This window comes from Cornus florida, unplaced genomic scaffold, assembly GCF_030987335.1.
Source record: "Cornus florida cultivar Cherokee Brave unplaced genomic scaffold, ASM3098733v1 CherokeeBrave_3.0.0_Hap2_Chr11, whole genome shotgun sequence".
Lineage (NCBI taxonomy): Eukaryota > Viridiplantae > Streptophyta > Magnoliopsida > Cornales > Cornaceae > Cornus > Cornus florida.
In genome coordinates this window covers 105,350,156-105,378,023 of record NW_026775581.1, presented here as the reverse complement: position 1 = coordinate 105,378,023, position 27,868 = coordinate 105,350,156, and the positions used below count along the sequence as shown (strand labels likewise).

The following is a 27,868-nucleotide window of genomic DNA, read 5'->3' as shown; positions in this document are numbered from 1 at the left end:
GAGCTTTTTTTTCACCCATTTACCTGTTAATAACCCAATTCTTCTCATGTTTTTTTGTTTCTTCTACAAAGCAGACTCTACTCTCTATATCTATATTCAAGTATATATAATCTCTCATAATTCCGAAGCGCACTCTGTGAAATCAACCAATTTAATTGTGTGTCTCCTCCGGATCTTTCTCTCTTCTGGAGGCACATTCAGTGTTAGATCTACCAAACGCTCTTCTTCGATGCCTCTGCCTTCAATTCCATCCCCCAAATAACCCTAGAAAGGAAAAAAAGAAAAGATATTTCGAATTATAAATCGAAGATTTAATTTTCGAATATAAATCGAAGCCCTAAACCCAAAATTCAAGATGGAGCAGTTGAAGACAATCGGTCGGGAGCTAGCAATGGGCTCCCAAGGCGGGTTCGGGCAGTCCAAAGAGTTTCTCGACCTGGTGAAATCGATCGGCGAGGCACGATCCAAAGCCGAAGAGGATCGGATCGTCCTCCACGAGATCGAGACACTGAAGCGCCGAATCACCGAGCCGGAAATCCCCAAGAGGAAGATGAAAGAGTACATCATTCGCCTCGTTTACATCGAGATGCTCGGCCACGATGCGTCATTCGGGTACATCCACGCCGTGAAGATGACCCACGACGACTCACTGTTGTTGAAACGAACTGGGTACTTGGCCGTCACGCTTTTTCTGAATGAAGATCACGATCTAATTATACTGATTGTGAATACGATTCAGAAGGACTTGAAATCGGACAATTACTTGGTGGTTTGTGCCGCGTTGAATGCGGTGTGTAAGTTGATTAATGAGGAGACAATTCCGGCAGTTCTTCCACAGGTGGTGGAGCTTTTGGGGCACTCCAAAGAGGCAGTTCGGAAGAAGGCAGTTATGGCACTTCATCGGTTTTATCAGCGGTCACCGTCTTCCGTCAACCATCTCGTCTCCAATTTCAGAAAGGTGTGCTTCATATATAGTAATATACATTTGTGCTTTGGTTAGTTTTCGTGCATGGTATGTTTTTGCTGCTTTGTGAGACATTATTGTGCCTGCAATGCAGTATGAGTTTCTACTTGTGTTCTATTGGAGATAAATTGTTGTGTTTTACATATTCATGGCCGTGCGCAATACTAAATTGAACTCTCTTTCATAGCTAAATTATATTGGAAATGCTGACACTAGATTAATTAATGTCAAGTTGCCACTATCACTAAGAGAGTGAAAATGTTTAGCTTTTAATATACTGTGGCAAATTGCAACCATCACAAATTATCAGATTGAAAGTTTGAATCATTTAGCTATGATGTGGCCTGAATTCTGTAATGGAAAATGGCCACTGTCACAAAGTATCAGAGTAAAATATTATTAATCTATTACTTTGGCTGAGGGTTAGGTGCAAAAAACCCTGCACTACTATTGATATAGTGCAAAAAGGTCCCTATGTGGTATAAAACCCCCCTATACTATCAATTTTAGGGATGGCAATGGGGCGGAGTGGGGCGGGGATCTCATTCCCCATCCCCATCCCCGGTCAAATTTTTTTACCCCCGTCCCTGCCCCACCCCGCTCCGCCTAATTTTTTTAAAATTCCAATTCACCTTCAACAAAATCAATACAACTATAATATTTTTCAGCCTAATAATTTAATAAAGTTTCAGCACAATTATAACAATTTAAAACATATCATTTCAACCTGATCAAACGTATAGCAAAACCACATATAACATTTTTTAGAATAGTCTGGAAATTTTCAACATGATCAATAAAAAAAAATAACATTCTTTCAACAATGACTATGCTGCGAGGGAATAGATTTAGGGTTTCAGAAGTGAATATATTATCATATAGTTATGTAATTTAGTAATATTTTATAACATGTAAGGATAGTTTTGTAAAAATGCACTATCAACGGGGCGGGGAGGGGTGGGGTTACCCTCCCTCGTCCCCGCCCCGTCCCCCGCCGAGGTTTCAAATACAATCCCCATCCCCTCCCCATTTATATAAATGGGTCCCCAAACCCGTCATAACAGGGGTGGGGCGGGGACCCGCCGGGTATAGGGATTTTGCCATCCCTAATCAATTTGGTGCAAATAGGTCCCTGTATGGTATAAAATGACAATAATACCCTCACTTCAGTTGAATAAATTAATAATTATAAATTCAAGCCATGTAAAATGACCTTTTTGTCCAATTTGTGTATACTATTGTTACTAAAAAAGAGAAAAAAAAAATTGATTCATGGACTTTGATCCATGCCTGTTGACTTGGTGTTCCTTCCTTTCTGTAATTTCGTTGGAATTGCCCTGAAATCTCTTCCACAAACACCATTGTTTCTGCGATGCCAACAACTCCAACTACAGCAACACCACCATGATTCCACCATCAGGTCATTTCACTCTCTCTCTTACTCATCTATCTAGGGATCATTATTACTATTCAGAAAAAAATACTAACATTTATTTAAAATATGGACAGTTCTTGGTCCTGTTCTATCAGGACCAACTTGGTCATGATACCGTGGCCAACAACATTTTGACACTATTTTATTAAAAAGAAAAAGTAAAAAAATAAATTATTTCTCTCTCTAACAAATCTCAGCGCCTCTCCCCACCGCCACTCACCAGTCACCACCCTTTCTCATTCTCTCGGTCTTTCTTTCTTTGCCCCTTCACAAAACCCTAAAGCAAAAACAATGTCATCATCAATTCGACCTCAATCCATATAAAGCATAAAAAAAAAAAAAAAATCCACCAGACAAAATAAGAATCTCCACTGAAACCATCAATTTCATCATCCCAGTTTGCTTATTCTCCTTTACTACACATATTGCTCAAAGACAAAGATGAAAAAAATGCATGAAAGGACCATTGGCTTTACAGATCAAAGCTTTAATTGTGAGTAATTTCTGAAATCTCTTCCACAAACACAATTGTTTCTGCGATGCCAACAACTCCAACTACAGCAACACCGCCATGATTTGCAAAGAGATCTTCGTCACCCCGCAGTCAGGTCGATCATTTGCTCTTCTTAACTCCAATTCTTTCTGCAGTTTAATAGTAAGTTTATAACCATTTTCTAACCCTAGATAGCGGGGAGAGAGGGGGTTATATGCACATATGGGTGAGGGGCAAAATGGGAATGAAAAGGGTAAAATAGGGTTTTCATATTTAGTTTTTGTCAAAAAGTGGTCAGAGGGGCTTATTTGTACCTTTTTTGAATTTTATGGACTAACATGCACATTTTCAAAAAATAAGGACTAGTTCTGCACAAACCCTATATATCAGGGGGTTTTTTGGCACTTAACCCCTTTGGCTGATGATGTTAGACCTTGTACTCCAGGTTCCGGAAACCCAACCTGGCTCGCTCGAGCATATGGGGTGTTCTTTAAGTAATTTTTTTCAATCATATAGTAACAACTTCTATAAAAATGCAAGTTATAAATTTTCACCATCAATACGAGTTACATTCCAAAATATCCTATAGCCAATTCTTGACACAAACTAAATAATTCACTAGATTTAACTTGCAATAAGACGAGTAAGTTGAAAGTCCTTTGAGATAAAAAGCTTTAACATCTCATACTTTTAATTTACCATGCCATTTAAGTAAGCTCCGTCAATGCAGTACATGGAATGAATAAGGGTGACCTGAACAACCAGTAGGAAAATTCTACTCTTCATAAACGTGACATAAGAGCATGCAATAAGAGGTGATGGCACCAATTATTTTTCCCCATAAAGCACGTCCAACAATATCACAGATTCATAATCATATGGCAAAACAATTTTAAATATCAAACATAATGCCAATATGCCAATTCAATAAAAGAGTTGAGATAAAGTATCATAGGTCCAAAGATGAAAAAATATTCATGCTTGTACAACATATAAATGAAAGAGTAGAGAATTTTCCAGCTGGTAATGGAGAAGCCCAATCATGTCCATTTCCCTCACTTGAGATGCTGTCTAGCACGTAGAGAGTCATAAGGACAGACCAAAAGAAAGTGCAAACTTGAATGCAAAAGGAGAAATAGATGTAGATGTGGAGATTTGCACCGACAGTTCCAAAGTACCGTACTGAAGTACACACTGCATTGAAAGCTTAAACTATTAAATAGTTGTTAAAGGCGCGCAAGCTCGACTAGAGTGCCTCAATTTCCTATAGGCTAGGCCCCTTCAATCAGGCTCACATAAAGCCCTCAGGCTCACGCTTTATGGTAGGCTCCGCTGCCGGCTCAAAAAAAGGCGCGCCTTGTATTTTTTAATCATTTATTCATATAATTTTTTTTCTTACTTAATAACTAATAAATTAAAAGGTTCTATATCATATTATATCATATTGTTTAAACTTATGAAATATCTGACAAAATTCATAAATTTATGGTTCATTCCTTACATTAACTGCAAAAACTGCTTGATTATGAATATCTATAATAAAATATGTTTAAATATCCATTATTAAATACATGCGCTTTACTTTGATCGGACTTGCGCCTTATACTGTGCCTTGTGCTTAGGCTCCAGAAGGCCTTTGGCGCCTTGAGCCTTTAACAACTATGAGTATTAAGGAATGGGCCCAACATATGTATATTGAGCTGATGAATGATATAAGGGTTAATTTCACTCACACCCCTTCAAGTTTGATCAAATATCACACTCAAACATTTTTCAAAAATAATTATCACTCACACTACAAACGTTTGTTCCGTTTTTCAGTCACACCTCAATCGTTATGTACTGAGCTCTGACACTATGTAATATGACTTAAATACCCTTTGACTTTGCCAAAGTACTATCTAATCTAAAATATTAAATAAAAAGACTATAATATCCCTGAATACTTTACAAATTTACAATTATATATATATATATTAATATTTATATATATATATATTAATTTTGATATATATATATATGAATATGTATATATATTAATATTTATATATAAGAGTAATATTTATATATATATTAATTTTGATATATATATATATATATATATATATATATATCTATAGGTATATATCATGTCGGCTGTCGCCTCTCCTTCCTCCCTCGCCACAACTGGTGCCACAATCGTTTTTGTCCTCTCTGACTGCGTCCATCAGATCCAAATCAAAACAATTGTTTTGTTGCCAATATCAGTCTTGATGGCTTAAATTCAGTTTTCGATGCCTTCATCGCACTACCGTTCGCGTGAAGTTGTGCTGGCAGACAACAGTAATCGCCGTCCATGGTTGCTTTTACAACCCCACTTTTGCCACCAAACATGGTGGATATCCCTTTGGAAGTAGAGATCGACCTTAGGTGTGGGTGTTTCTCCCATCAAGGTCCACCGAGTGCCCCAGTACGGTCATCCTGTAGTCAAGTGTGACCTGCGTGTCTGGTTGCTTTTACACTTTCTTCATCCCAACTGCAGGGATGAATTCACAACCAGAAGTTTCTTTTAGTTCAGATGTAAACCCTTTTATGCAATGGTTCAGCTTCCTTCATATAGTAAACTCATAACCGACATCACCACAGAATTCCTGGTTTGTTCCTTGTTCCGATACCATATTTGATTATTAAGAAATAATAAATATAAAAACAAACTAAAAACTAAGTTTGACCGCCAAGATTTTGACAGCAAAATATTCATTTTTGCAAAAGAAGAAAAAATAAAAATAAAAAACAAAGAGGCTTTGTGTGCGCTGATAAACAACCAGTAGCGGTAGGTACAACGGGTGACCTGCAGCAGGTACGGCGCGTGGGGAGCAAGTTGCCGCCTTTCTCACGCCGACCAGTTGTTGCTCAAAAGTAGCAGCCAAACTTGGTTGCTTTTACGAAAATGGAGCATATAGGTCACTGTTCAACGACCTTTAACAACGGTCATCACTGTCCATGGCACGACCCTTGGTTGCTTTTACGACCCCCACTTTTGCCACCGAATATGGCGGATATCCCTTTGGAAGCAGAGATCGACCTTAGGTGTGGGTCGTGATCGCCACCTAGTAGCTGTTATGATTGCTAGACCTCCAGCAACCGTGGACTAATTCCGGGAGCTGTTTGGTGACGAGGTGGTAGAGAGAAAGCTCTGACATCTAATTCCGGCGATAGTTAGTAGTGGGAGTATTCATTAAGGGTATAATAGTAATTTAAGTAAATAGATATTTTAAAGTAAATGGGATTAAAAAAATTAGTGGTAAAGTTGTCTTTTTACACGTTTTTAACAGAAACTGTGACGGAAAAGTAGAAATGGACTTAAGACTTAAGTGATAGTTATTTTCGAAAGATGGTTGAGTGTGAAATATAGCCAAACCTAAGGTAGTGTGAGTGAAATTAACCCATGATATAAATGAGTTCCATTTGGTTATGGCTATAGGAAACCTTCTTGGAGTATCTTTTGATGGTGATCCAGTTCAGGCTGAAGGAATGTTCCTTGATATTGATATGGACCAGCATGTGGTGGGGAAGGAAAGGACTCCATCTGGGAAAGGGGAGAGGGAGGTTAGGAGCTTAATATCGTATGTCAACTATGAAGGGACGAGTGGAGGGTCGAGGGATGAGGAGGGGGAAGGAGAACTCATTGGTGTGCTCATGAAATTATGCATTACTTCATGGAATGTCCGTGGTCTCAATGACCCGGAGAAAAGGAAGGTGGTGAGTTTGTCAGTTCGCAAGTGCGGTGTTCATGTGGTGTGTTTGCAAGAAACGAAATTTGGATCGGTTTCAGATAAGGTAGTTAGAAATCTTTTTTTTTTTTTTTTTTGGGGGGGGGGGTTTCTTGATGCTATGGGGTCCTCAGGGGGCATTTTGGTGATGTGGGATAAAAGATGGGTATCAGAGCTTGATGTGTGGATGGGAAGATTCTTGGTGTCTTGTATGTTTTCTTTGGAGGAGGATGGATTTTGCTGGATCTTTTCAAGTGTTTATGGTCCTAATGAAGATGAGGTACGGTTGTTGTTGTGGGAGGAGTTTTGGGCGATCCGAAGGAGATGGCCTCTTCCATGGTGCATTGGAGGGGATGTTCACGTTATTAGATCCTCGGCTAAGAGGTCGACAGGGAGGAGGTGGACTTTGGCTATGGCACAATTTTCGGACTTTGTTGATGATTCTCAGTTGATTGACTTACCATTGGATGGAGTGATGTTCACTTGGTCCAGTGGCAGAGTTTCTCCTATGCTTTCTCGGTTGGATAGATTCCTGGTATCCGGTGATTGGGAAGAGAAGTTTCCAGATTTGGTGCAGGCGGCATTGGCTAGACGAACTTCGGATCATATTCCTTTGGTTCTTGATTGCGGGGGTCTCTAGAAACGAAGTTCTCCTTTTAGATTTGAGAATATGTGGCTTCGAGCAGAGGTTTTTTTTGGAGAGGGTTCGTTCTTGGTGGGAGGTTATGATGTGATTGGCACCCCAAGCTTCATCCTTACGGGTACATTGCGTTGATTGAAGGAAGATATTAAAAGGTGGAATAAGGAAGAGTTTGGGACCTTGGAATGGAGAAAGAATCGAGTGTTTACAGAGATTGCTGATATCGATCGTATGGAGGGGCTGGCTGATATTGGGGAGGCTTTGAGAAATAGAAGGGCCAGTCAGAGATTGCGGTGCTTGAGGAGATTTCGTGAAGACAGAAATCTTGGGCTCTGTGGGTAAAGGAAGGAGATCGTAACACGAGATTCTTTCATAGACTTGCTAATGCCCATAGAAGGGGAAATCATATTGGGAGAATTTCGGTGGATGGTGTGTTGTTGTGCAAGGATGAGGAGGTGTGTAGCGGAATTGCATCTTTTTATCAGAAGTTGTTAACTGAGACTTCTAGTTGGAGACCTTTGCTTGGGGAGCTTCATTTTGACTCGATTTCTGTTGATAAGAATATTGGTCTCGTAAAACCTTTTACCGAAAAGGAAGTGCTTATGGCGCTAAAGAGCTGTAATGGGGACAAAGCATTGGGTCCTGATGGGTTTTTCGTGAGATTCCTGTTGGAGAGTTGGGAGGTGGTTAAGGGAGAGGTGATGGGTACATTTTATGCCTTTCACTCTCAGGGCCGCTTTGAGAGGAGTTTGAATGCCACATTCATTGCCCTTATTCCTAAGAAGGGGGGTGCGACGGATGTTAGGGACTTTAGACCTATTAGTTTGTTGGGGTGCATTTACAAATTGATAGTTAAAGTTCTTGCTTTGAGATTGAGGGAGGTGCTAGATTGGGGTGATATCGGATTCTCAAAACGTTTTTGTCGGAGGTTGCCAAATTCTTGATTCAGTTCTTATTGCTGGAGATTGCGTGGACTCTAGGCTGTGTAGTGGGGTGTGTATTATGCAAGCTGGACATTGAAAAAGCCTATGATCATGTTTCTTGGAGCTTTCTTCTTTATCTGTTGGAAAGGATGGGTTTCGGTGAGAGATGGTGAAGTTGGATTTTGTTTTGTATTTCAAGTGTTTGTTTCTCTGTCCTTGTGAATGGAGCTCTAACGGGTTTCTTCTGCAGTTCGAGGGGTTTGAGGCAGGGAGATCCACTCTATCCTTTTTTGTTCCTCATCGTGATGGAGGCTCTAAGCAGAATGCTGAGGGGGGCGGTGGATATGGGTTTCTTGAGGGGTTTTCAGGTGGGGAGAGACGCTCTTAGTCAGTTGGAGATTTCTCATTTGATGTTTGCTAATGATACTTTGGTTTTTTGTGATGCGGATGTTTCTCAAATGAGATATTTGAGATGCGTTCTGATATAGTTTCAAGTTATTTCTGGATTGAATATTAATATGGGAAAAAGTGTTTGGTTTCAGTTGGGGAGGTTCCTGATATTTCTGTTCTTGTTGATACCTTAGGTTGTTGCATTAGCTCTTTCCCTATCTCTTTTTTTTTTGATAAGTAAATCTCTTTCCCTATCTCTTACTTGGGGCTTCCTCTCGTGACGCCGTCGAGGAGAATGGATTTTTGGGATCCAGTGAGAAGCAGTATTTGTCGAAAGGTGGAAGAGTGACTTTGATGAAAAACACTTTTTCAAGCCTTCCTACTTATTTCCTTTCTCTCTTTCAGATTCCTTCTTTTGTTTCTGAGAGGATAGAGAGATTACAACGGAACTTTCTTTTGGGTGGGGGTTCAAATTTCATTTGGTTAATTGGGAGCAAGTGTGTCGTCCAATTAGGAATGGTGGGTTAGGTATCAGAAAACTTGTGCCTTTTAATAAGGCCCTTTTGGGGAAAGTGGTTATGGAGGTTTGGTTTAGAGAGGCACAAATTGTGGAGGAGGGTGATTGTGAGTAGATTAGGGGAGGACAGAGGTGGCTGGTGTTCGCTGGAGGTGAGACGTCCTAGTGGAGTTGGTGTGGAAATTCATCAGAAAGGGATGGGATGAATTTTTTAAGCATATCAGGTTTCGAGTCAGAAATGGTTGCAGAATTCGTTTTTGGGAGGATGTTTGGTGTGGGCAAGGGTCTCTTGCTCTTTCCTATCCCAGACTCTTCAGGATTGCCACGGATAGACATGCCTAGAAAATTCGCTGGAGGTGAGACGTCCTAGTGGAGTTGGTGTGGAAATTCATCAGAAAGGGATGGGATGAATTTTCTAAGCATATCAGGTTCCGAGTCAGAAATGGTTGCAGAATTCGTTTTTGGGAGGATGTTTGGTGTGGGCAACGGTCTCTTGCTCTCCCAGACTCTTCAGGATTGCCACGGATAGACATGCCTTGGTAAGTGACTGCTATCGTCTTGATAGTGGTAGATCATCCGGGATGTTTGTTTTTTGAGTCATTTTCAAGATTGGGAGATTGAGGAAGTAGTTGGTTTTTTGGAGTTACTGTATCATCAAGAGATTGTAAGTGGAGTCCCTGATTCTATGGTATGGGTCCCCTCTTCTTGGGGTCATTTTGAGGTTCGCCCATACTTTAGATTACTTAAGACTTCTCGAGGAGATGCATTCCTGTGGAAGACTATTTGGCATTCTAAGGCCCCCCTCAAGGTGGTTTTCTTTGTTTGGACATCTGTGTTGTTGGGAAAGATATTGACCCAGGATAACCTTAAGAGCTGCTAGAGGCTTGATTGAGGCCTGGAGAGACTGTTTAGTGGGGGCTCATGTTCGGGATTTCTTGGGAGATGTTGTAAATCCTTTGATGAAATAGTGGACTTTATTGACTCTTTGAGAGATTAGAGGCCATATTTGGTCTTGTATAGCTTTTAAGGGACGCGTTCCCCTTCTGAACGCTTCTTTTTATACAATCTTATCAAAAAAACAAAAATCAATATACACAAATATGTATCTTCAAGTCTACTGAGAAAGGAATTCAATTTTCATAAAACCACCACATATTTGTTTTTATAATATATAAACACGAATTCATAGGCACAAACTAAAAAAGAAATCAATAATATTGTTTCTAAACTAAAGTTGCTTCATTTATTTTTTATTTTATTTTATTTTATTTCCTTTTGCTGCTATTTTATTACATTTGTCCTTTCTGTAGGAACTAATATTTTACCATTTTGTTTCTTTCTTCAGAGGCTTTGTGATAATGATCCCGGGGTTATGGGTGCAACACTGTGCCCTCTTTTTGATCTTATCACCATAGATGTTAATTCTTATAAGGATTTGGTCATCAGTTTTGTCAGCATTCTGAAGCAAGTAGCTGAGCGCAGATTGCCAAAGAGTTATGATTACCATCAGATGCCTGCTCCATTTATTCAAGTATGTCATATCTCTGTATAATTTGTGGATATTACTTACTGAATCTAGAAATTATTTCCTTGTTCAGTATGAGGATGTAGGGAAGATGGTTACATAAGCTTTAATCGTTGATGTATATATAATTGCGCTGAGGAATGACAGGAAAATAGTTTCTGCAAACATCCAAATTTAATTTTCGTCTTTTTGTTCTCACTGTAGGGAAGGAATTCTGGTTTTTCACTAGGCGCAGCCTCAAATTTATTTAATTAAACAATTGCTAGAATCACAATCTATAGTTCAGTGGAAATAATCATTGGGAATTCTTTAAGGTTGATAGTGTTTGTAGCAAGATGATAATTGTATGTTTTTACATTTGTCTCTAGAGTCATGTGCAAATCTATTGGGTTTTAGTAATCCTCTTTTTAGCAAGTGTTTGATTTGTTACTATAAAGAGAAAAACTAAACAATGCAGGACAACCTATGAAGCTAGGCCTCTCAAAACCCTAGAGCGATTGGCATAACCAAACCAGCAATTGTCTAGCAACATAAGGAATTTAACACAAATGACCCTGGAAGCCACATATGGACAAGGGTGTTGTAGGAGTGCTAAATTATAAAATTCTAGGATTGGATGATAAGGAAATTATGGTCTTAAGTGATTAAAATAGGAGAAAGTGTTAAATACAAAGGGTGAGTGGTACATCCTGACCTTCCACGGTCGAGGGGTTCAAGTCGCTATAGGGGCAGAGTGGGTGCGTGAATTTCAAATAGGGAGAAAAAACCAAAAAACTTTGTTCCATGAGGGCTTTTCGAGGGTGTACTTGCCATAAAATTATATTTTGCATTCTTTGCACAAAAAATGATGCTTGGCAACGCAGGTGTTTCTCGTGGTGGAGATTTTTTCCTGGATTTTTCTTTGAGTCTCCATTATTTAGTGTTGGACTCTTTAAATTGAGGGTGCTGGTAATGGTGGGCTTGGTATAAAACTAACTTTTGGCATAATTTGCACAAAAAGTGACTCTTGGCGGCACGGGTGTTGCTAAAGAATAGATGGTTTGAACACCATAATTTTATCTTTGGTTTCTTCTCAACCTTGTAAAAATAGTCTTTCTTATTTGCAAGTCTTCCCTAGGAGGAGATTTGGGATTTTATTTTGATGATAGATAATTAGAAATTGGAGTTGTTTAGATACGTGAAGGAAATATAGTTATTTTGTTCTTCAAGCTAGCTTGGGCAAGTTATGCTGTTTAAGCAGAGATATTGTCTTCTAGACTTCTACTGAAGGCCAATTCCAGAAAAAAGGAAGGTAACGATTAGTGAAGATTTCCTTGAAGAAGGGGGGGTGTCTAGGTGGTTTGCTTGCAGGAATCTAAATTAGATACAACTTTGATTGGGATTGTTAGGAGTTTGTGGGGAGTCGATATATAGATTGGGTGGCTATTGATGTGGAAGGTACTGCACATGGCATTTTGGTTTTATAGGACAAGCGTTTGGGTCTCTATAGTGGAGGTGGAGAAGGGGTGGCTTGAAGTTTCATGCTTGTTTGCTTTGGAGGAGGATGGCGGTTGAATTGGGTCTTTTTTGGCCCCATTGATGATTGGCAAAGGGGTCTAATGTTGGTAAGCACGAGAATGCCGCAAGGACATAGAATTTCCCATTGTGCGTAGGGGGGCAATTTCAGTGTTGTCTGGTTCTCTACGGAGAGATACACGGGGTAGGTAGACAACAACTATGAAGGAGTTCTTGGAGTTTATTCCTAGACACAAGCTGTTTGACGTGGTCCAACTGCAGACAATCTCCAATCCTCTCTAGTCTGGACAGATTGCTGGTGTTAAGGGATTAGAAGAGAAATTAATGTATGTTGTTCAGGTGGCTTTGGCCAGGCTAGTGTCAGGCCACATTTTAGTTTTGTTAGATTGTGGAGAAATGAGGAAAGGAAAGTCTCTGTTCAGATCTGAAAACATTTTGCTCAGGGTGGATGACTTTAAGGACAGGATTAAACACTAGCGGGGTGAATACCACTGAGGTTAAGCCCTAGTTTTATTTTGGCACACAAGCTTAGGCTTTGAAATAAGATCGTAAGAAGTGGAAACACAAGATTTTTGGTAACTGGGAATGACAGAAATGCCTTTTGTTGTCTGAAATCTCACAAATAAGGGGACAGTGGCCTTGATGATGTGGAAAGGTGTAGAAGGGAGGAGTGTAAAGCGGAACTGTAACACCCCGAATTTTCTAATAAATTTGCTCAATTTATTCAATTCCAAATACATCAGTATTCACCTAGGATCACAAAAAGAAATAAAATATCCTTTATTGATCCTGGGTGAATACTGTTGTATTTGGATTTGAATAAATTGAGGAAATTTATTAGAAAATTCGGGGCGTTACAGGAGCTTGGAGGCATTGCAGTAATGGAAGAAGTGTCTTGGAGGCAAAATCTAGAGCTTTGTAACTCAAGGAGGGGATGGTTGATGAATGCGCATAGGAGGGGCAACCTAATAAGAAAAATACGCATTGCAGGAGAGGACTTAAGGAAGTAGGAGGATATAAAGGGGGGCTGAGAGTTGTTCTACCAACAACTATATACAGAAAAATCTTCTTGGAGTGCATTTGTGGCTGACCTAGAGTTTGCTGGCATTTCAAAGGAGGATAAAAAGTGGGTGGAGAGACCGTTAGTGGAAGAGGAGGAAGAGATGGCGTTTAAGAGTTGTAATGGTGATAGGGTGCCAGGGCTGGGTGGATTTACCATGGCTTTTCTCCAATAGAACTGGGAGGTGGTAGAAAAGAAGGTCATGGAAACTTTGGGTATTTTTTTTGTTTTTGTTTTTTGTTTTTTTTGTTTTCCTGTTTTTTTGAGTATGGTCAAAATGAGAAAAGTATTAATGCCTCCTTTATTGTTTTAATTCTGAAGAAAAGTGGAGCTGTAGAGACCAAGGAATTTAGATCCATTAGCCTGGTCAACTTATTTTTATTGTTATTGTTGTTGTAGAGTTGATGTAGTTATGCTATTTATTATGCAGATCAAGTTGCTGAAAATTTTGGCCTTACTGGGCAGTGGTGACAAGCAGGCAAGTGAAAATATGTATACCATTGTGGGTGACATAATGAGAAAATGTGATACGTCAAGTAACATTGGAAATGCAGTTCTTTATGAATGCATATGTTGTGTTTCCTCTATAAACCCTAATCCTAAGTTATTAGAAGCTGCAGCTGATGCAATTTCCAAATTTTTAAAGGTTTGCCTCTCTGTCCGCTCACACATTTACTTTTTTTTATATTTAAATTGGTACTAATATGTTCCCATCTGGTGGCCAGAGTGATAGTCATAATTTAAGATACATGGGCATTGATGCCCTTGGTCGACTGATAAAGATAAGTCCTGAAATCGCTGAACAACACCAACTGGCTGTGATTGATTGCTTGGAGGTGAGACAATATCTTCACAAATGCATTTGACATGACCTCCATTTGAGTTCGTGGAGCCGTTGGAATTCCAGAGTGATCCATGTTTTTTGTTCTTTAACTGTTGTTTCCTTTTACATTAAACAAGTTTCTGTTTTCACAGTCTTATTTATATTGTCTTAAAAATAAAATATTTTATTTTTCATTTCTGTTTGTTTTTGTCTAATGGTTGGCTGTTGTACATAAGTTGCATCATAGATCATTTGGATAATGAATTTTTGAGATCTGTGCTGGTTTGGTCCTTTGATAAGTTAAAATGTGTTTGTTTTGTCACCTATAGTCTAATTGAAATCTGACTTGTTCAATGTCACAGGACCCAGATGATACTCTAAAGCGAAAAACCTTTGAGTTGCTGTACAAAATGACGAAGTCTTCCAATGTGGAAGTAATTGTGGACCGTATGATCGATTACATGATAAGCATTAATGATAATCATTACAAAACAGAAATAGCATCCAGATGTGTTGAACTTGCAGAGCAATTTGCACCAAGCAACCATTGGTTTATCCAGGTTATTTAAATATTCTTGTTCTTTTTTATTTATTTCTGACAGCATTATATATATGTTTTCTGAACCATCATTGGATACCTTTTTTTGACTTCTCTATTCCACAGACTATGAATAAAGTATTCGAGCATGCGGGGGATCTAGTGAACATTAAGGTGGCACATAACTTGATGCGGTTGATTGCTGAAGGGTTTGGAGAGGACGATGATACTGCAGATAGTCAACTGAGATCATCTGCTGTATGTTCTCTGAATGAATATTACTTGTTTCTCAATCCACGTGCTTTTGCCACTGTTTGTGCGACTGGATAATTGTCTTTAATAATTATAAAAGTAGGATTGTGTTTTAAGCTTCTATAGGTTTCTGAAGAACAACATAATAGTGGAGGGTTTTAGAGGAGTAAGACACAAAGATCTCCCTGCCCCTTTTTCTTTTTAATTTAGTTGCCTTTATCTTAGTTGAATTGTGTTTCCAGTTGAAGACTGGCTTCTTTTGTTAAGATATTTTGTGGGTAGTGATAAAGTGTGTTGTACAGCTCCAGTGGAGATACCATTCTCTTATAGTTTGAAGGATAAGAGAGGTTTATGAATTTTAAACCTGGAGTGGTTTGAGAGGATTTTTGTGGTTAAAAAGATCTTAAAGAAGTTTGAGTACTGGCATTAGAGTAGAGGATAGATTGCTCTTATTGCCAAGTTATGGTTCATTTCGCTGGTGATTTGTCCATGTAGGAGGAATGTTTTTTTTTTTTAGTTAACCCATGGATTGCATAGTCGAAGTTTTGGGTGGAGAATAGAAGCGAAAGGGATGAAGTTTGGAAGAAGGTTATATTTCTCTCTTTCTTTCTGTGGCTGGGGCTTATTTAATTGGTTTCGGCAGTGCCCCTCACTCCCTTGCTATATTTATTGTGCTTAGGATGCCTGTTGATTTTGTGCATAAAGATGAGGAGATGCGAATTGCAAAGATCTTCTTTCTTCTTTCTTGGGGGATGGGAATAAGGATAGTTGATATACACTTATATTGCAAGGGAAAGTGAGATCTTACTTTAAAATATGACGATCCACCTCTTTGCAGTAAAATGAGCATTTTCAAGGCTTCTTCACTCATTGCAACATATGGACTTTGAGAAATTTTGAATTTTCTTTTTCTGTTTTTCTTTCCCATTAATTATTTATAAACAAAATGGTGGAAGAAATTAAAAATGCTGGAATTACCTTTCCCATATCAATAAAACATGTGAATTTCAGGGATGGATACTTCAATAACACAGCTACACCTGTTTCTGATTCTCTGTCTTTTTCCTCTTTATTTGTTGTGTCTTTGCATACCTACAGGTGGAGTCATATTTGCGTCTAATTGGAGAGCCGAAACTTCCATCTGCATTCCTTCAAGTAAATTCTATTATAATCTTGGTTTCAGCTTATTATCTGTTTTTTGTACATGTGAATATTTCTGAAGACATCATTCTTGTGTTTTATCCATTTATTTGTTGGTTTTGAGTTACAGGTCATTTGCTGGGTGTTGGGGGAGTATGGAACTGCAGATGGGAAGTATTCTGCATCCTATATCACTGAGAGGTTATGCGATGTGGCAGAGGCTTATTCAAGTGATGACACTGTCAAGGTTCTTGTGATATTGTCTTTTTTTTTCTTTTTGTCCGAGTGATATGGAACTTCTTTAATTTCTGACACAGTTTAATAGTGTTTTTTTCACTGTTTATAATCCATTATAAATATATTGAATCCCAATTCTGCTGGATAGAAAATCCATGTAGAAGTTGAATTAGGCCATCTTTTCCTGTTAGCATTCTGCTCTATTATACCCACTTTAACAGTGTTATGTTCTGTGGTAGAAAGTTGTTCAGAAGCTGTTAGAGAAATTGCAAATTAGTTGTTCCAATTTTGTTTTTACCTAGCAAAGTATTGTCATTGTCTTTTTAATCTGGCTTTGATAAGTGCCATGTTAAAGCCTGTCCTTTTTGTCACTTATGCTACTAACCACGTGCCATGCATCTGCTAAAAGTGCTTGAGAACTTCTACTTGGGGGTTTTAATACTCCAATGCCAAAATAACAATAATGGTAATAATTATTGTTGATAATAATAATAAATGAAATCAAATTGGTTCATAGAATCAGGAATTACGTGTTGGTTCTGTAGGTGGTTGTGATGGGACATTAGTGCATCTTGGGTTGTGTGGGTAGTGAGTATATATATAGTAGATGAAAAGTTGGGTAATTGGATAATTAATGTGAGAGTTTGGGAACTAAAAGAGGAGGAACGCCCAAGCTGGCCTCCTTCACGGGTAAGAACAAGTTCACATGGGGTGTGGTAACATATGTATGTGTGCGTGTGTGTGTATATATATATATACGATTTCTTTTGATTATTTGTTAAAGAAGATGCTCTTGACGAGATTCATAGAATCAGTACTACCAAGGCTTGAAGTAAATATATATATATATATATATATATTTGAACTTTGTGATGACCTTTTTTTTTTTTTTTTCTGTTCTATTTTTTCATTTTGAAGGCGTATGGAGTGACAGCACTTATGAAATTATATGCTTTTGAAATAGCAGCTGGGAGAAAAGTGGACATTCTACCTGAGGTAGGTCTTTGTAGCACTTAACCATGCTTCTCTTCCTTTTTCCATCAAAATTGATTTCTGCAATTCCGTAATTAATCACATGTTAGCACCCATTTCAGTTTTGATCTACTCTCAATTTATATAACCACTTGATTTTCATACTTAGACCCTAAAGTGACGGTGGATCCTTGAGGTAGTATATTGAAGTGTTTGCTGTAGGGGTCTGTCCAATATTTTGATATGACTGTCTATTGTATCAGTTAAGAATTTCTTCGGTAGTTATTGATTTGGTCACTTACCTTGAATTCTTTGTTCTATATTTTTTTTGGGATCACCTTTAGTTAGTTTAGATGAGTACCTTTACAATGGTTATTTTTAGCCTTTATATTGCTTTCTTTTAAATTAGAGAAAATACACATGATAATTTAGTAAAGCCCCATTTTTGTTTGCACAGTGATTACAATTTATTCTGATGTTATGAAGGTATGCACATAAATCTTGCAATTCACAATATTTGGGGCATCTGCTCAGATATTGTTTTCTGATAAGGAGAGCATATAGATTAGGATATCAAAGTAGGGGTATGTTTGTGTCGTGGGAGGTTGACTCTGGTGTTTGCATAATGCAAATTGTAATGGTACACTGGTTGGACTGATTAGGTTTCATGCTCAATGATAATTTAGAAATTCATATTTAATACTTAAATATGTGTTCTGGTTTTATCCATGTGCATGTGTTTAGAAGTTCATATTTGTCCATTTGCACTGTCAGGACTGTGGAGTGATATAATTAAGATTCAAGGATCTTAAAGGACAAAGAAAAGGCCTAGAAGGATTTTGCTTACAGTTACTAGAAAGGAAATGTAAGCATGCGCTTTCATAGAGTGTGGCTTAAATGGAGTGTGAATATGACTTGTGCAGTCAACCCTAAATAGTTGGTAGTAAGGCTGTATCTAGTGAGTAAAATTGTAGACATTATTTGAGGAATGGACATATGGTTTTGGGAAAGTTTAGATGATGCTAAAGCAAATGCAAAATAACACAAGAACGAAGGAATAATTGCTAGGTGTGGGGTTTTTACTTTAGTGCCATGGTAGGCTCACGTTGACTAGTGTGAAGATTTGAGTTCCAAGTATGGGAGCAGTCACTTTTTGTAAAATAATGCAAATGTTAGTTATGTTTCCAGTCTTCCTTGTTGGAAGATATATTTTTTCCCTCAATTTTAGGGATTAAATTGATTTCTGACTTTTCTAAATTAGAACAAGTTTGTAGGACAGATTGATTGCAATAAAATAGGATAGATTGATTGCTTTAAATTAGGAACATATTGTAGGAAGATTTTTGATTCTTTTCATTGTATAGCTTTCCCTCTTTTCTATATATACTTGTACAAAATGTTAATATATTATGAGAATATTTACACAGAAAATTTCTACATTCCTCTCCCACCGCATGGGCGGGACTAACATCCAGTGATGAAACCCTTTTTTTTTTTTTGTTGTAATGGATAAAATAGCTACCTACAAGTGTAAATGCAAGTTGTTCGATAAAAATGTTTGATAAATTGCTTGGATATAATCTGGAGTTGAATTCACTAGAGTAAGAGTTGTTTGGAATGTAAATATTTCTCCTGTTAACTGGGATAAATTTGAGCCCAAAGCTTGCTAATACTCTTGGTACCAGAGACAGGTGAGAGGAATAGAATTTATGGCATTATTTGCCTAGTTGAAGTTGGTGTTGGTTTCTCAATATGTCGTGTTCCAAGAGATTAGTCAAACAAATTATTCAATGTGATGAACTGTTGAAGTTTCCATCTCTGTCCTTGCCTGCACATGCTGTTCTTTTCGTTGATGCCTTGTTAAGATGCAATGGGAGGTGTATCTGTCACTTCAAGCTCAACCTGGACCTTGTTTGGCTCCCGTATATCAATATTTTCTTTTTCGTATTATTCAAGTGATGAGGGACTTCTTCTTCCTAAGAAAAAGGAAGCAGTATTTTTCTTGCTATCAGAAGCTGTTGAGAGAACTACAATTTTGTTCAGCATTATTTTATTGTAGTTTAAGTTTGTTTCTTGATCTATAGATATTGCAAGAGGTTAGTAAGTGGGAATGTGGGATTGGGGATGGGAGGGGATCCCCTACCCATACCTACCCTGTTGCCATTCCCGAGTGTCAGATCTCAAGTTTGCTGTAGTTAAAGTTTGTTTTCATACGCTTATTTGTTAATTCTATTTTCACAAGTTTACAAAGTTTTAACTAAATTAATAATAATAGCAACCAATTTCTGTAGTTTTGTAAATTAAGTTGTCCAATAGAATAATCAACAATCTGCAGTGTCATGATAGCAAGTACTTATAAAAAGCGCAGCCACAAAAAAGGTTAAGCAAGGCTGGCAGACTATACCTGTAGAGTTGTGCGTTTCTTGTAAATCGCTTGAGGCCAAGGAAGGCACAAATCTCGCACCTGGAGGTGCCTTGTGCCCTTTTTGGCCTAAGCGCACTTTTCATGACTATGCTCCAATCTTCCCATCGTAGCACTCCGGCAGGTGGACTATACACTGGGTGGTGCACTTTTTAACCTTGGTCTAATACAAACCCTCAAAATGTTAACGTTTTGCATGTTTAACCTGTCGGGAACGTTTCCAAAATCTAAGGGCAATTTAGGGAAGTTCTAATTTTTGTACATTGACTTTTAAAGGGATCTTATTCTGGGACCTTTTTAAAAGGAAAGAGGGAAACTTATCTTAGGGTAGAGAGTGAAACTAACCAACTAGAAAGCTCTCGGTCATCTAGTATTGTTACTTTTCTCTCTTATGACCATAGAGCAAGTCAATTACTTCCTCAACGATACGGAAGAAACGGGTAAATTTCCATTCATTATTGACTTAAATGTGAGGTCATCATCAAGTCTTTATTCTTTGCTTTATGAATTAATTGACTAGACTCATTTAGGATGAGTTCTGTTGATGTATGCTATTAGAAGTCGATGGTGTTTGCCTTGGTGTATTGGTGGGGACTTCAATGTGGTTCGCTTTCCTTTTGAGAGGTCAACGGGTGGTAGGTGGACGTCTGATATGGTGGCTTTTTCGGAGTTTATTGATGAATTCGGGTTGGTTGATTTGCCTTTGGTTGGAGGGCCGTTTACTTGGTCCAGTGGCCGTACCCCTCCTACCCTTTCCCGGATTGACAGAATCCTTGTGTCGGGGGAGTGGGAGGAGAGGTTCTCGGAAGTTGTTCAAGCATCGTTGCCTCGTCCTATCTCTGACCATGTTCCGTTGTTGTTGGATTGTGGCGGGTTGTGCAGTAGACGATCTCCTTTCAGATTTGAGAATATGTGGTTGCGGGCTGAGGGCTTTCTTGAGCGGGTTCGTCTTTGGTGGGAGGGGTATGGTGTGGTGGGTACCCCTAGTCATCTGCTTGCAGGCAAATTGCGTCTTTTAAAGGAGAATCTTAAGACTTGGAATAAAAAGGTCTTTGGGAATCTGGAATGGAGAAAAAATCGGGTTCTTACGGAGATTGCCACTATTGACCGTATGGAGGGTCAAGGGGATTTGGTGGAAGCTTTGAAGCTTAGCAGGGCAGAGTGCAAGGCCGAGTTTTCTGAGATTGCTATCATGGAGGAGATCTCGTGGAGGCAAAAATCTCGAGCCTTATGGCTCAAGGAAGGGGATAGAAACACGAAATTTTTCCATAGATTGGCCAATGCTCATAGAAGAGGAAATCACATAGGGAGGATTCGAGTTGAGGGGGTTGAGTAAGGCGGAGGATATCTGCAAAGGAATTTCAGACTGTTGGGTGTGAGGGATTTTCGCCCTATTAGTTTGGTGGGTTGTATCTACAAGTTGATTGCCAAAGTGCTCGCTTCTAGATTGAGGAAAGTTTTGGATGGTATCATTTCGGACTCTCAAAATGCTTTTGTAGGAGGCCGTCAGATTTTGGATTCAGTCCTTATTGCTAGTGAGTGTGTGGACTACAGATTGCGTAGTGGGGTCCCGGGTGTTCTTTGTAAGTTGGACATTGAGAAAGCGTATGACCATGTGAGTTGGAGCTTTCTTCTGTACTTGATGGAGAGGATGGGGTTCGGTGTTAGGTGGAGGAGATGGATTCAGTTTTGTATTTCCAGTGCTTGCTTTTCGGTCCTTGTTAATGGTGCTCCTGCCGGTTTTTTCTCTAGCTCAAGGGGCTTGAGACAGGGGGATCCTCTCTCCCCCTTCTTGTTCTTGCTTGTGATGGATGCCCTTAGTAGATTGATGCGAAGGGCTGCTGATTTGGGTCTTGTGAGAGGCTTTCGGGTAGGCAGGGATGCTGCTTCTCAGTTGGAGATCTCTCATTTGATGTTTGCTGATGACACTCTGGTTCTTTGTGATGCGAATGTGTCCCAGATTAGATATCTGAGATGTGTCTTGATTTGGTTCCAAGTCGTCTCCGGCCTTAAGGTGAATGTGGGCAAGAGCGTTTTGGTGCCGGTTGGGGAGGTTCCTGAGATTGAGACTTTTGCTGACATCCTTGGATGTCGCACTGGTGCTTTTCCCATTTCTTACTTAGGTTTGTCTCTGGGAGCTCCTTCGAGGTGTGTGGGGATTTGGGATCCAGTTGTGGATAGACTTGAGAGAAGGTTGGCAGGTTGGAAGAAGCAGTATCTTTCCAAGGGCGGCAGGGTCACTCTGATTAAGAGTACCCTCTCTAGCCTTCCCACTTATTTTATATCTCTCTTTCAGATTCCATCTTCAGTTGCGGGGAGGATTGAGAGGTTGCAGTGTAATTTTCTGTTGGGGGGCAGAGGTGAAGAGTTTAAGTTCCATTTGGTGAGATGGGATCAGGTATGCAGGCCTATTCGGAATGGTGGGCTGGGTCTTCGTAGATTGGTGCCCTTTAATAAGGCCCTTCTTAGAAAATGGTTGTGGAGGTTTGGTGTGGAGAGACATTGGCTTTGGAGGAGGGTTGTGGCTTGTAGTTTTGGAGAGATGAGAGGAGGGTGGAGCTCTTTGGAAGTTAGAAATCCGCGGGGGGTGGGAGTTTGGAAATTTATTCGGAAGGGTTGGGATGATTTTTCCAAGCACATGTGGTTTCGTCTTAGAGATGGGAGGAGGATTTGTTTTTAGGAGGATGTGTGGTGTGGTGATGCTCCTCTTGCTCTTGCCTTTCCTCAGTTTTACAAGATTGCTTCGGATAGGCAGGCCTTGGTGGTTAACTGTTATCATCTTGATAATGGGAGACTGGTTTGGGATGTTCGATTCAGGCGTGCCTTTCAGGATTGGGAGATTGATGAGGCAATTCGTCTCTTGGAGTTGTTATATCGCCAGAGGATTGTGGTGGAGGATTCGGATTGTTGGTATTGGGTCGTAAACTCCAAGGGGCGTTTTGAGGTGAAGTCTTTGTTCAAGTGCCTCTCTTTTGATCCTGGAGTTCGTTTTCCTTGGAAGTCTGTTTGGCGTTCTAAGGCTCCTCTCAAAGTGGCTTTCTTTGTGTGGACTTCGGTTCTGGGTAGGATCTTAACCCAGGATAATTTGAGAAGGAGAAGCCAGGTGGTGGTCAATCGTTGTTATATGTGTCTTCGTGATGAGGAATCTGTGGATCACCTTCTTATTCATTGCTCTTTGGCTAGAGAGTGTTGGGATTTGATGCTTGGCTTATTTGGGTTTTATTGGGTTATGCCAGGATCTACTAGAGAGTTGATTGAGATGTGGAGAGGTTGCCATGTGGGGGCTCTCAGTCAGGATGCGTGGAGAGCTACGCCGCTTTGTGTGTGATGGTGTATTTGGCTTGAAAGGAATAGGAGATACTTTGAAGGAAAGGCGATGTCGATTTCGGTGCTTAAATTCTCGATTATTTCAACTCTTTTTTGTTGGGTTTCAGGGAGAGATCATAGATCGTTGGGGGAAATTGTTGATTTTTTGGCCTCTATGAAGGCTTGAGTCCTTTGTGCTCTTTTGTATTTCCTTGGGTTTCGCTCCCCTCTTGAGCGTCTTTTAATAATATTCTTTTATTTATCAAAAAAAAAATGATGATATTGTTTTTATTGAAAAAACTAAAGCACAGATGATTACTATTAATAGGGTTTTAGGATAAATAGGAATAGAAATAATCATTAAACATATAGAATATAGTTTTAGAACAATTAGAAACATAGATTGGGATGTGTTGAATTGATAGTCGATAATTGCTAAAAAGAAAATAATTTTGTTTGGCTTGATTATTTTGCAAGCGAAGAAAACTTCGAAATGATGTTACTCATAGATTAAAATAGAATGAATTATGGAGGGGTGCTTCTAAAATATTGTACAATTGATGTATGTGTAAAGGTAAATTTTATAAAATTTTCATTGGATCAGTTATGTTTTTATCCAATAATTATAACAATAAGGATGACTTGATCTGCATTAAGGGTAATGAAAGGGGAAGCGAGACTTGTGTGTGATTACCAACTAGGAAAAAAAAAAAAGAAAAAAAAAAAGGGGGAAGCGAGACCAAAATAACATGGATTGAGTTGGTAGAGAAAGATAAGATAGCCATGTTGTTTAACTGGAAATTTAGTGGAGATAGCGACACAGAATTTATGTTGCCTATCTTGTTTAGTGGTAAACAATGCTAAAGTTGGGTTGAGGTTGAGTGGGATTGAAGCTAGCTATAGATAGTTTCTTATGATAATATGGATCAACTTAAATTTCATGGATGGTGTAGTGGGTGAAGACTAATTTTTGTAGGTTAATGCATATTAGCTTGTTTGTCGTCTTTATGTCTATATGGCTAAAAGTGCTTTAAATAAGCTTCTTGACTCAAAATATCAACTACAATTTGTTGATGTGCGGGATCACAACTTGAAAAATCAATCATTCATGTCTTTATTTTCCTATTTTGGTACTCACTCACACATGCCTCCATTGAGGTTCGAACCCCTAACCTCCTTTTGGGAAGTAGGGGCCTGGTATTGCTAGGCCACAGGCCTGTTGGTAATCAGTCATTCATGTCCATAAAATGAAATTGGCTCTTGAGATTGATTATAAGCCAATGAGCCATAGGCTCTTGAAATTGATTAAAAGCCAATGAGCCATATACCATTGTTACTTTCACATATCTAATCATTGTTAGAGCAATTAGCAATTTACCATGATTTATTTGGGTCACTGCCTTTTTGCTGATGGAGTCCGAAAGTTGAGATAAAACTGTATTGTGCATCTGGATCGTCACAGAGAAGGATATTGAATTTAAGGAGTGATGATTTCTTTTCTATGCTTATAGAGTCAATACCATTAGAATCACCTGTGTTTGATATTCTGACCTTGGAAGAATTTTTTTCAGATTGATTAATTTTCTTTTCTTATTGCAGTGTCAATCCTTGATTGAAGAACTATCAGCATCCCATTCAACAGATTTGCAGCAACGTGCATATGAACTTCAAGCAGTCATCTGCTTAGATGCTCATGCTGTTGAGAGTATAATGCCATCAGATGCAAGTTGTGAAGACATTGAGGTCCTATCTAGCATCCAAATCTAGACTAGTTTATTTCAATTATAGTTGGATCCTTGGCTTGTCAACTTGCTTTCTCACTCTTGTTTGAACGAGATTATAGTTATGCATGTCTTGTATGCTTCACTGTTAGTCAGACTCTTCGAAAATATATATTTTTCTTAATTTGATTCGTTTATCTATTTTTCTGAATTGTTCATCCACTCACTGCACTTCCATTTCGAGCAACAGCAGCCTTCGCAACAATGAATAGATCATCTTTATAAAAGGTGCAAGACACTCTCAAACCAGACCCAACCACAGAATTGCAGAGCTTCAAAGTACCTGCATGACTATATCCTGCCAATCAATGCAGGGCTTTTGCTTCCAATAGAATTCTTCTGCTTTCCATCCTCTATCAATCTATTTTTACAATCGTTACACTCAGCTGAACTCCATTTTTGTGGTTTCTCCTTTTCCTCTCAACAGATCTTCCAATCTGCTAATTTTCCATTTTGAATTCCACAGCTTTGAACAGCTGGCTGTTCTCCTTGTTTATTTGTAGACTATCTCTGATGCATCCTATTTGTGAAATATGGGGTCATCCCAGTATCTTAGTGATTGATATTCTTACAGTATCTTAGTCACCGAGTCTTTTCGCCTATGCCTCGTGACAACATATTCAATTTGTTGTCTTACGTGTATCCTGTGTTCATGTTTATTGTGTGTTTTTCCTGTATTTAATATTTGGAAGGTGCCTAATTTCTTATGAGCATTGACCGTTCCCTTCGTTCATGTTGTTAACATCATTTTTTGCCAGAATGCTAATATCTCTTGATCTTCCTTGCAGATTGATAAAAGCCTATCATTTCTCAACAGTTATGTACAACAGTCGCTGGAAAATGGGGCTCAACCCTATATCCCTGAGAATGAGCGTTCTGGAGTATTAAATATGAGCAACTTTAGAAACCAAGATCAGCACGAAACTTCAACACATGCTCTTAGATTTGAGGCCTATGAGCTCCCAAAACATTCTGCGCCATTAACAATTCCTCTTGCTGCACCAGCATTCTCAACTGAGCTTGTTCCAGTACCTGAACCATCTTACCCTAAGGAAATCCACCAAACTGCATCACTGCCATCTGTATCTGATACCGGACCTTCAGAACTCAAGCTACGACTTGATGGGGTTCAAAAGAAGTGGGGTAGGCCAACTTACTCTACTGCACCATCTGTGTCGAACTCTAATTCCCAAAGGCCTGTTAATGGAGTAACACAGCCTGATGGATCGGGCAGTGGACACTCAAAAGTGCCTGATGTCTCTTACGATTCAAGAAGGCCGCCCCAAGTTGAAATTTCTCATGAAAAGCAAAAGCTTGCTGCTTCCTTATTTGGGGGTCAATCAAAACCTGAGAAAAGACCATCTTCTAAGGTTTCAAGGACAAGCAGCCAGGCAACAGATAAGTCCCATGCGACAAAGGGAGTGGCTTTATCTTCTGAATCGGTTGCAGAGAAGACAAATCTTCAACCACCTCCGGATTTGCTTGACTTGGGTGAACCAACTGTTACAAGTAGTACTCCATCTGTGGATCCATTCAAGCAATTGGAAGGGCTTCTTGACTCATCACAAGATGCTTCTACTCCAAATCATGGTTCGGTAGATGCTACTAAAGCACAAGATTTTCTGTCACTGTATGGAGAGATGCCTCCAAGCGGGCAGAGTGGTAATGTTGCAAATCCTATTTCAACGGATGAGGTTAATTTCATGTCTGGGTTGCCAAATGTAACCAGCAGAAGTGCCACGGAAGGAAATACAACTGTGCACTCAACACAACCGAACAAAGGACCCAATCTGAAAGATGCCTTGGAAAAGGATGCACTTGTGAGGCAGATGGGTGTGACACCAACAAACCAAAATCCAAACTTGTTCAGCGATTTGCTTGGATAATATTTTTATTGAGTTGGTCATGCTGCAATGATACCATTCTCTGAGCATAATTGCTGTGTTATTCAGGCAAGATATTTTCTTGCACATTTTACTGCTTATGGTGCAGTTATTTGATGATAGAAATTACAAGTGACAGAGAACAGTTCCCAAAGCATCCAGAACAGAGTGTTTAACCTCTAGGGGTGGTGCTGAAGCCAGGAACAGCTCTATGTAGTTGTTGCAGGATGGTATGGTACTTGTAGAATAGAATGAGTTCGGAGTATAATGCTCCCCTGAGCAATAAGTGGAGACTTTGTGCATGTATACTGCCTTTTAGATTTTGGAGGACGAGGGGGACCATACATACGGCGCAATCATTCTCGTGTTGTTATAATAATGGTGTACTAGAGAGATTTTCCGTTTAGGTTTCTGTATTTATTTGGACTTAATTCTCTACGCCCATTTTCGGTGAAAAATGTACGTTTCTCCGTTTTTTTGTTGAAAGGTTGAGTTTGCCTAATGGGAACAAATTCATCTGGTTTGATATATTATTCTCATGCTCTTCAGCAAGGTCTAAATATACCGAGGATTCATATTTATCACTGGTGAGATCTTTTCATTAGAGTGTTATGAATTGGATTAATTCTATACGCGTACAGGGGTGCACTGAAAAAAGAAGATGATTTATGTTAGTAAATAAAAGAAAACACAGAAAGTTGACCCTGCTCTGCGGTTAGTCTTTTCATGTTTTTTGAATGAGTTGAAAGGCCTAGCCTTATCACACAGCTGTGCCCTCCAAATTCGTGCAGCAAAAAAGACACAAAACAAATGAAAATTTTCCCAAATTGCATCTTGAAGCCCCCTTTTTAATGAGGCTTTTAAGAAATGACGGACCCTATCAATGGAGAATTGAATCTCTTCATTTTTATTTTTTGTCCAAGTGCTTACATGCTATTTTGCTCACCAGGTTGGGGTCTACTATTTATTTATTTTTGGAAGTTAGAACAATTGTATATATATATAATTAAAAGAGGTTGGGCTAAGCCCAGTTTTTCTAACCTAAAGCTATCCTTGATGGACTTGTTAGGCCCACTGGGCAGTTCATATGTTAAGTTAGCAATTCTATTCTTTTAAAGAGAGGAGGGCCCATGGAGAATAATACTGGAATTCAAACCGAGTAACCGTTGTAACGTTCGAATCTCTCTCTTACTCTGTTCCGGTATCTATCTACCAGGTTGATTATCTGGTCATGAGTCTCATGACCACCATTACCATCTATCTAATCAGGAGGTCTTGGAGGAGGCCTGATGGGATCAGA

General features: G+C 39.1%; 1 protein-coding gene across 1 annotated transcript; it reads left to right on the top strand.

The window, feature by feature from the left end:
• Positions 1–27,149, top strand: LOC132284181 (AP-4 complex subunit epsilon). Its single transcript, XM_059786264.1, has 11 exons — positions 1–958; positions 10,460–10,645; positions 13,645–13,860; positions 13,940–14,050; positions 14,400–14,597; positions 14,702–14,833; positions 15,926–15,982; positions 16,098–16,214; positions 17,123–17,200; positions 24,504–24,647; positions 25,474–27,149. The coding sequence occupies exons 1-11, from the start codon at positions 356–358 to the stop codon at positions 26,569–26,571; spliced, it is 2,940 nt and encodes a 979-aa protein (XP_059642247.1). The 5' UTR covers positions 1–355; the 3' UTR covers positions 26,572–27,149.
• Positions 27,150–27,868: the final 719 nt, after the last annotated feature.

What these genes read in the sequence shown, in the direction of transcription:
- LOC132284181 (XM_059786264.1), top strand. Translation starts at nt 356, where the DNA reads ATGGAGCAGTTGAAGACAATCGGTCGGGAGCTAGCAATGGGCTCCCAA. An exon ending in CAATTTCCAAATTTTTAAAG is followed by an intron (nt 13,861 to 13,939) that starts GTTTGCCTCTCT and finishes TCTGGTGGCCAG; the next exon opens with AGTGATAGTCATAATTTAAG. An exon ending in TTCCATCTGCATTCCTTCAA is followed by an intron (nt 15,983 to 16,097) that starts GTAAATTCTATT and finishes TTTGAGTTACAG; the next exon opens with GTCATTTGCTGGGTGTTGGG.